Here is a 10,170-nt window from a genome sequence, read left to right on the forward strand (position 1 = left end):
TTCTAAACTTTCCGACTTTCAGAAAGTGTCCTTGTTAACTTCTTCTGAACAAGTTGACTTTGACAAAGTGAACAAAAAGTATAGACTCGACTTGTGTACATGGTCTTTGTTCACTTGTAACATACAACTATTCTGATAGTAGCATTGCAACACATCTTGTATACTTCATTTTGTGTACTTGTTTAGTTGTTTTCTAAACTTTCCGACTTTCCGAAAGTGCACTTGTTAACTTCGTCTGAACAAGTTTATATCAACAAAGTGAACAAAATTATTTCAAGTAAAAATGTCCCAAAATGAGAATTGAGTCAAAAAAAAAATAAAGGTACGCTTTTTGCATCTTTGAAAAAACATAAACGTACAAAATACAGGCATAGCTGACGTCAACGATTTTGTTTGAAATAAGTTCAAAGGTGACTAATTAGGACAGGGGCATAAATAAAGGCAACAGTAGTATACCGCTGTTCAAAACTCATAAATCCATGGACAAAAAACAAAACATAAAAATATGCAACGGGTTTAAACGTTTTGACGGGCGCGGCAACCTTCAACCTAACGCGAGACAGTAGTATAACATACCAAAATGAAATGTATATAACTTCAACGTCTACAATTTAGAGTGTTACTGCCAAAGAATAAATCTTTGTGTTAGATTCAGCATATCCGGCATAAAACAACAAAGATACAATTTTTTAATTAACTATCAAATAAAGTTTAATTTTGGACCCTTTTGAAGAGATGGTTGTTGAGCAATATCGAGTAAATTAAATTTCAGAACCTTTGGGTACAATTTTATAGAGATCAATACACTCAAACTTAAGGAATTGTCTGGAAACCCGAAAACCAGTGTTCACCACTTGTTTGTCCCTAATTCCGAAACGGTAAGAGCCCCAATAATTGAAGTGTATCAAAATGATGTATCCCCATTGAAATTTGTTTACAGATTTGTATTCATTTTCAATTTAAGATATCTTGCAATTGCGCTAAAAACCATGAGGTTGCGCAATGACGTGCTGCTACGCAATACTGAGTAAATCATTTTTCATTATGATCATTACAAATCGTTGGAATTCACATATTACCTTATTATGAAAGTTGAATGTCATTTTAGTTTATTATATATATATATATATATAGTGTGAAAAGTTGAAAGGTATCCATATCAGATATGATTTGAACTATATATCCAAGACCACCCATTGCATGTTATGCGGATGAAATAAATTTAAAAAGTTGTATTTTCCTTTATTTGAACCACTTTTATCGATTTGATGAGGTTAACACTTATCGAATGGTTTACTGATGTAAATAGCTTCATTTCTCTATGCGAACACGGTACTGACAAACGATCTTACCTTACCTCTGTATCTTTAACCCCCTTTGTAGAATAACCATACGCTAGTATGTATAACTTGTGGTCTTTCTTATATACAGTGATGCCTCCACCAAATATGTTGCAGTGCTGAGACTATTTACACAGTGAAGTCCTGCTCACACACAATTATATTAAAAATCCGTTATCACAATATATTATTTACATTGTTCCTGTGTTGATTAAAAGTCAAGTCACGTACTTTAAAATTCCTCTCTTTCTTTATATATACACTGGTATCACATTTGTACCCCTAACCGATAGATGTACTCTTTAAAAGTTAGTATCACTTTTTAAAAAAATATCAACGGCATCAATACATACTTGCGGTAAAAACGGTAAAAAGATAAAAGAATGGTGAGTGCCTCTTCCTCATGAATTAAAAGTTGTATTATAAAGTATTATCTAAAAGTTATATTCATTTCTTCTAAAAGGTCCTTCATGTATTGCTTAAAATTCTGTTAGCTATATATAATCTAAAATATTTTCACTATAATATCGCACACTTTAATAAAATGTCATCACTAGCATAACTTAAATATGTATATATGCTAAAGTAGGTTCGTTATTTTCGCTCTGAGAAATTGATATAAATGAATGTTTACGAATTTTGTGGCAAATGTGTTGTTTCTTCTTTTTACTGTGGAAGCGGTTATCTTTTCCTTTTTTAGAGTCATAATTATTATAATTATCATCCACATACTATCTTATAGCGGGCTATATGTAACTGATATATCAAGCGTCTAGTTAGGCGTTCTACTTTTGCTACACTGGCTGGAGAGAGTTTCCTTGATGTTGCTACCGGTGTGATGTCCAGAATTATTTGTAACTTTTCACTGTCCAATAGTTCATTAAATTGAATTCCAAGACTGTTAAGTACATCAACTGTTTCTAGAAGTATCTTGTTCCTGATATTTTGGAGTTGTACGCATAGTAATATGAAATGGGTCACAGTTTCATCATCCTTTGAGCATAATAGGCACTTCGGATCGGTTTCATCCTTATACATTTTAATACGCTTGCGTTGTAGGATATATGATCCAGTAAGCAGTTTTAGTTTAACTGGTAGTCTTGCAGTATCTATGGCTGAGTGGCAGTTAATTCTGAATAGAGGATGAATTTTGCCTTTTTCAAGGTTTCCCGTTGTGAGATGGTCTAGTCCTTTATATAGTGGCAGCAGTTGCACTATTGATTTGCTCCAGTGATTATGCACTGTTCTCTTGATGTTTGAGGTCCACAAGGATTTTTTGACGGGGTTGTCCAGGTACCATTTAGCTTCTCGCAGATTGTACTTCCTGAGCATATGTTTTACGGTGACAAACCAACTAGAACTTTGGTTGTTTTTTACGGTTAGTTGTTGTCTAGCTTGTGATTTTTCCATACTTTCTTCATACTGATTACAGATGTTGTTGAAGAGTCCAAGTGCTCGAATATGTATTTGGGCTTCTATTGGCAATATTCCGGTTAAGATGTTAATAGTTATATCTGCTACGCAAGTTGGTAATGACAGTATTTGCTTGATTAGCTTTTTTTGGAAATTTTCGATTAGTGCTAATGAACTTGTTGTAGGTAGTATTAGTTCCAAACCATAGAGAAGTACTGGGGATACATATATTTTGTAAAGATGTACCATTGTCTCTACATCTAATCCATTATAGCCGTGAAATCCTCCTCCGAGGAGGCTATATGCGCTTCTTCTTGCTTTTTTTATATTTTCCTCCACGTTAGCAGTCATGTTTTCTTTTAGTGACGTGGTTCTGATGATTCCCAAGTGTGTGGCTCTTCTCACTGATAGCATTTCATGTTGGCCCATGGTAAAGGATGTTGATACAGGACCCTGTTTTCGCTTCTTGTTGGTAATGTGAAGTTCTACGCTTTTTGTAGGTTGTAATTGGTAGCCTTCCATGTATGCGTAATCACATGCCATGTTTTTTAGCAATTGTGTTTGGTCTGGTTCCTCACTAATTAGTGCAACGTCATCTGCACAAGCAGTACTGTTTACGCTTATGTTTCCAATTCTGTATCCTGCATCAGTTGTTTCATACATGTTCAGCAGCTGGTTGATGTATATTTTGTAGAGGTTGGTGCTCAGTACACCTCCTTGTCGCACTCCCTGGTTTACGTCGAATGGCTGAGAGATGTTTCCTTCCCATTTAATAGCACTTTTAGCATTTTCGTGGAGATCTTTGATCAGTTCCCAGTGTCCATCGTCGATTCCTGCCAAAAAGACACTCCTGAGCATATGACTATGGATGACAGTGTCAAAGGCAGCTTTTGCGTCTAAGAGTACCAGTTTGAAAGTTGTATTGTTGTCGTTGGATTCTTTGTAACTTTCTTCAACTGGCAGCGCCGAGTTCATAGGTGACGATCCTGCAGTAAAACCTCTCTGTCTTCTATTTTGTGTTTCAAGTACTTTGTTGTTCGTACGCTCTTTGATGACTGTTTCGATTATTTTGCCAATGACTGGTAGCACTGTAATTCCTCTATAGTAGGTAGCTTGCTGTCTTGTTCCTTTATTTTTAAAAACTGGTGTCAGGAGTCCCATTTTAAGCGATGCTGATACACTTCCGTGCTTGAAGATACATCCCACAAGTGTGACTAAAGTTGTTTCCATTTCAGATCCTGCATGGGTAATATGTTCAATGGTTATGCCTTGGAAATCTGCCGATTTTCCTCTGTTTATCGATCTGATGGCGTTTGTAATTTCGATGTGTGTGACGTTACTGATGTTATTACGTTGCACAAGCCTGTTTATACTCTGAATATCATCTTCAACTTGGTTATGATATGCACTATCTATGTCCGTCTGGTTGTTAAATGTTGCAAGACTTCTAAAGTGTTCCTCAAATCCTGTGATGATATTTTCACTCTCCATGTATTTGACTTCGTTAACCTCTAGCTCCGTGATTACAACATTTCCTTTCTTCCTGTTGTTTCGTACGAGTTGGTGGAACATTTTTGTGTCTTTTACTCTTGTTTCTAGAATAGTTTCCTTCTCCTTGTCTCTTATTTTAGCAATCTCTATTCTTACTGACCGACGAAAGTCCTTTGTTTGATTTTTCTCCTGGAGAATTATGTTGCTTTTGTTGTTGTCTCGTGGTGTTTCCAAACATTATATTTTTGTCTTGCAATTTTCAACGCTATTTGTATTTCGGGCGTCCACACTTTTAGTTTTGGCTTTGCATTGAATTTCGCCTTTGATGAAGATGTTAGGTTAGCTGTTTCCCTTAGGAGTTCACATAATTTTGATGTAGCTTGCTCAATTTCTGTTTCTTTCATATTCTCTCTTATTTGGAGGCTGTCTATATGTTTGTTGATGTGAACAGAATACCATTCTTTGTCTACTTTGTCCCAGTTAACTCTTTTTGCAATTTTGCTGCTGTTTTGCGCATGACTGTTATTTAAGCTTTCATAAGTGAATTTGGTACTCATACGAATTGGGTGATGATCGGATGTGTTTTCTGTCACGTGGTTGAGTACTTGTTTGTTGTCAAATTCATTTTCTGGTAGGTTGTGCAGAAAATAGTCTATTTCTGATGATTCCTGTCCGAGTGAGTTAACAAAGGTTCTTTCTTTATTATCGTATTTCAAGTTGCATTCCTTTATGAAATCACGGAGATAGAGGTTGCGCTTCGTGCCTGTTTGTATATTTAGACCTTCATTTAGGTCGCCTCCTATGATGATTTTGTGTGTTTCATTATACTTTTGATATAGTTCGTACAGTTGATCGATAACATCTTGGTATTCAGCCTGATGATTTTTACTTCCTTTTGCTGGCAAATAGACTGATGTTAGTATTATGTTTGGATTGTTACTTTCCCTTATTTCTACACACTGTATCCTTTCTGACCCTAGTTCGATTGGCCTTATCATGTGGTCAATTTCTTTCTTCCACAAGATTGCCACTCCTCCATATCCACGGGGCATACATATTGGTAACAGTGGTTCATTTATATCGACTCCTTTGCCTATGTAATTTATATTTTCATGAATTTCGCCAAGAAGATGAATCTGTGTTTGAAATAGCCAATGTTCCTGAATAAGTATTAAATCGTTTGATTGTAGAAGTTTGTGTATTGTTGGACCACAGGTTTTAATGTTTTTACAGTTAAACGAAATAAGATGCAATTGAGAACTCTCTGGTGTTTTGACGCTTGAATTGTTGGTTACATATGGCTTGGGTTGAGGCTCTGGAATACTAAAAAAGGCTGTTGAACTGGGGTTTGTGTAGTATTCCTTAGGATTGGTTGTTTCTGTACATGTATGTTATGCACTGGTGGGTACAAGAAGTTATTTGCCCCAGGTTGTATGCTGCTAGCATCAATGTGTCCTTTCTTCTGAGCTTGCAATGTTGCGCTTGGTATGTACACTGGTGTTGCATTATAGCACTGACCTTGATGTTTTGGCGAATGTGGTTTAAGAACAGGGGTTGTCCTGTTAACTGCTGTGTTGCTTGTTTGGTACCTGTATTTGTAACATTCTCCTTTTGAGGCTTTTTGTTTTCACTCGGAACCTTTTCATCTCCCGTCCCTTGCGTTGCCTTTAATCTTTCTTCAGATATATGCGGGCAGTCATCAAAGAGCCTGATTTTGTTAATTTGTCGATCCATTTCATCTATCACAATGTTTGAGAGTTTGGTATGTAGCTTTGCTAGTTTTTCATCCAGTTGTTCTTTCATTTTTTGAAAACTATCTGTGTTGCCTTGCTTTGGTTCGCCAGTATTTGTCAACGTTGGTATGGTTAGGTTGCTATTAGACTCTATTCTTCTCTTAAGTAGCTTAACCGTCTGCTCTAGTTCGAAGTTTCTTGCCTCTAGCTGTTGGCATCTTGACTCTAACAGTACCCTATCGTTTTGTACTTCTTTGAGTGACTTTTCTTTGATTTTTAATTGTTCTTCTGCTTTTCTTACTTTCAGTTCTCTTGCTCTTAATTCACTCGGTTTAGGTAAGATTGTATCCTCTGGCTCAGAACTTTTCTGATTTTGTTTTAAATTCCTAGGTTTTGGTATTGGTTTTGGCTTTGTTGTTGTTGATGCAATCACAGACGTTGGTTTATTACGTGATTTTTCCATTGGGCTTTTAATGCAGGTGTTGTTGCATATACCAGTGGATGCTGTGATTTTGTCATTTCCTTGAGTTATAGGTTGTAACTCATCTTCGATCATTATACAGGGAATGCATATGTATGCTGTGCTTATTTCTGTCATACACTTGAAGTGGGATTTGCTATTGCATTGTTCGCATATATCCCATTCAGGATCCATCAGTATATTATCGCATACTGTACAATTTTGCTCTTCTGGAGATGTGTCGAGTGTTTCGTCTGTATTGTATCCTCTCTTAGCTTCAGTTTCCTCTGTAAGCAGTAGCTGGGCATTTGTGTGGCTCTGTGTACTTCCTTCTAATGCTAGTATATTTGATTTTGCAGCAATGCAGAGTTTGCATTCATAATATTCATCACCATTAGAGTTTTCTGCCATCTGGATCTCCAGCTCACTTAGTTTTTGACACTTATAGTGGACCCAGTGGCTTCCTTTGTCGCAGTAGGTGCTCCTAGTTTTGCATCTTTGATTGCATTTAGTGCATGTGTCATTGCCTTCTTCTACTTCTTGCTTTTTGTTAGTTCCTGTTCTGATGGTTGAGTTGTTGTCTTTGTGTAGGAGGCTTTGTCTGTTCAGCTGTTCTGTGCTTAGTCCTTCAACTCCTTGCTCTTTTAGGCTTTTGAGTACAATGCTATGTATGTTCTTTAAGTCATTGTCCAGAAATTTGTTAGCTCCATTTCCATTAATTAATAGCCTGCTTGTACTGTTGTATATGTTAATTGTATAGCTAGCTTTATTTGCTGACACTTTTACTATATGCTGTACTACTGTTGTTTGTGACTAATCTGTAATTTCCCAAGGTTTTCGAAGTAGCTTAATGTTGCTAGTTTGAGCAATTCATATGTAACAGCATCCGCCGTTAGTACTATCCCTCCTTTTGTGTGCTTATATTCAACACTCAGATTTCTTTTAGTAGCCTCAAGTTTTTTGTTAAGAGCCTTTGCGATGTTTAAAGTGTAGTTTTGGATACAAAATTCTTTATTTGCCACTGTTCTAGATCTAGTACGTGCTTTACTTGTAGCAACTAGGACAGCCATGGTTAGCTGTTTGATTGTTGTCAATTGTTCGGACTGTTGAGATTAATGAGAATGTTCAATAATATACTTAGTGCTTCAGCAGCGTGGCTTGGTCATCCCATGCCTTCTGATCCACACCAAATATATTATGTGTTTTTGTTTAACGCCAACAGTCTGTCCTGATATGAGTAGAGAATTCAGCAAGCCAAGCTTTGGCTAATATAGGCTTAGGATGTATCCCGTCAAGGTAAAGCTGATAATTAATGTACTGCTTGCGTGGTTTATCTTTGCCTCTTTTCACCTTTTTACTTGCTTTTAGGTGTAGGTTGAGAAGTGGTGATTGCACTTTGAGGGAGGCGTTTAATTCTTGAATTTTCTGATTTATTTCGACTATCTGTTTATGTAAATCTTGGTCTTGATTGACGTAGTCGTCAGTAGACAGGCTTTTGGTTCGAGCATTCCATTTTATTATTGAGTAGTGTGGGATTTCAACGAATGTTAATCTAGAGTTTGGAGATTGATGAATGAGTGTTTGAAATTTTTTAAGATCTTCAAATATATTGTCAGCTGCAGTGTGATGTTGACTTGCCAATGATATAGTATGGTCTTTATTTTTTGCGGTCAGGTCGCATGTTCCGAGCCAGATGTATAAGTATATTTCCTAGTTCTTTTATTTTGTGCTTGATGTTTCTCTCCAGCCAGTGTAGGGACTTTTTTTATGTTAGCTCCACTTTTATTCCACATTACGATTTGTTTGTCCTCTGGATGATAGGCTTGGGTTTTAAGATAGCCCCCTTTACTGTCAGAAAGTACGACTGGTGTTAATAATTTGTTGCCAACTGTGGACGGTCTTGACTTTTGCAAATAGTCTTGTATTTTCTTCTCGGACATGAGCGGACTGAAAAATAATTTGCCGCGGTTAGGGGTCGGCGGATGAGTATTACTATTATACAAATGTATTTAACACTGAGTTGTTTACTTTTAAACGTGTTTGTTGTTGTTTGGCCTATAATCAATATGGCGCGGAAACCTTCGTGGGAGGTCCGATCTGCCGGCTTGTTGTTATTCACTGAATAATTGTAATTAGGGTATTGTGTGTGGGCAATTCGAATGTTTTGTGTAAGATAATGTCAAGTGTGTATTTTCCCACTACTTATTGGACTTTAGAAGTCCCCTTTCACTAAATAGAATTTTAAATTTCACAAGAGCACCAAAAACCAACTTCCACCATTGAACCTCGTGATCAGATTTTGTGCTGTACTTCAAAATTATCGAGTCCACTTGGTACCTGGAAATCTCAAGTTTGATCGTCTTTCGTCGCCCCTTTTATCAAATATTGAACTGTTTTCTACTATTTTTCCAGATGAATTTTTAAATTATGCCACTGTGGTATTTATATTCTCTGAAATTTCCTAACAAAAAGATGTTAACATTTAAAGAATATGCATCAATGTAAACTTATGAATGTGTTGGTATGATTGCCAATGAGACAACACTCCATGCATCCAAGACCTAAACGGCTAAATTATTAAATATAAGCAAATATACGTAAATGTACACCTTAACGGAGAGCCTCGACTCGCACCGTTTTTTTCCCCCGTTTTTTTTAGCCTGCGACTTCTGTCGCTTAAAGCTCGACATAGGGAAAGTGATCCGGCGTCGGCGGCTGCTACGGCGGCGGCAGTGTTATCTAACTTCTTAAAAGTTTGATTTTTCAGAAGGCGGAAGACCTGAATGCTTCATACTTTGTATATGGATGCCTTAGGTAACGAAGATTCCGTCTGTCCCATGTCCATTGTCCTTTACCTCATTTTCATTGTTCAGTGATTACTTGAAAAAAAGTTCAGATTTTTTGTACTGATAATTTCTCTCTTGTTATTTGTAATAGGGTAACTATATTTGGTATGTGCGTACCTTGCAAGGTCCTCATGCCCGTCATACAATTTCCCCTTGACCTCCATCTCATTTCATGAATCAGTGAACAAGGTTAAGTTTTGGTGGTCAAGTCCATATCTCAGATACTTTAAGCAGTAGGTCTAGTTTATTTGGTGTATGGAAGGATTGTAAGGTAAACATGTCCAACTGGCAGGTGTCATCTGACCTTGACCTCATTTTCATGGTTCAGTGGTTATAGTTAAGTTTTTGTGTTTTGGTCTGTTTCTACTGTATGCAGTATGTCTACTATATTTGGTGTATGGAATGATTGTAAGATGTACATGTCCAACTGACAGGTGTCAACTGACCATGATCTCATTTTCGGGGTTCAGTGGTCAAAGATAAGTTTTTGAGTTTTGGTCTTTTTTCTAATACTATATGCAATAGGTCAACTATATTTAGTGTATTGAATGATTGTACGGTGTGCATGTATTTCCCGTTTGGTTGTCTATGGCCTTGACCTCATTTTCTTGGATCATGTTAAGTTTATGTAATAGTTGTAGTAAAGCTTTCTAGTTAGGACTATCAACATAATGTCAATGGCTAGTAAAGAAGGCGAGACATTTCAGTGTATGCACTCTTGTTAATATAAATCTGGTCGTTGGTTTGTCCCGTCTCAATTGTTTTACTCTAGTCATTTAGTGTCATTTTAGATGACTTGGCGGTGTGAGTCCATGCGCCACTTTGAAAACCGTCAGGTGTAGCCTATAATTGCTTATACTTACTACTTTAGGTCTTGGATGGAGGTT

General features: G+C 36.8%; 1 protein-coding gene across 1 annotated transcript; it reads right to left on the bottom strand.

The window, feature by feature from the left end:
* Positions 1-4,441: 4,441 nt before the first annotated feature.
* LOC139490104 (uncharacterized) lies at positions 4,442-9,447 on the bottom strand. The gene is made up of 3 exons (XM_071276956.1): positions 9,401-9,447; positions 5,763-7,173; positions 4,442-5,404 (listed from the first exon to the last, which is right to left on the bottom strand). Exons 1-3 carry the CDS (start codon positions 9,445-9,447, stop codon positions 4,442-4,444), a joined length of 2,421 nt encoding a protein of 806 aa, XP_071133057.1.
* Positions 9,448-10,170: the final 723 nt, after the last annotated feature.

Source organism: Mytilus edulis, chromosome 9 (assembly GCF_963676685.1).
Source record: "Mytilus edulis chromosome 9, xbMytEdul2.2, whole genome shotgun sequence".
NCBI classification, from domain to species: Eukaryota; Metazoa; Mollusca; class Bivalvia; order Mytilida; family Mytilidae; genus Mytilus; species Mytilus edulis.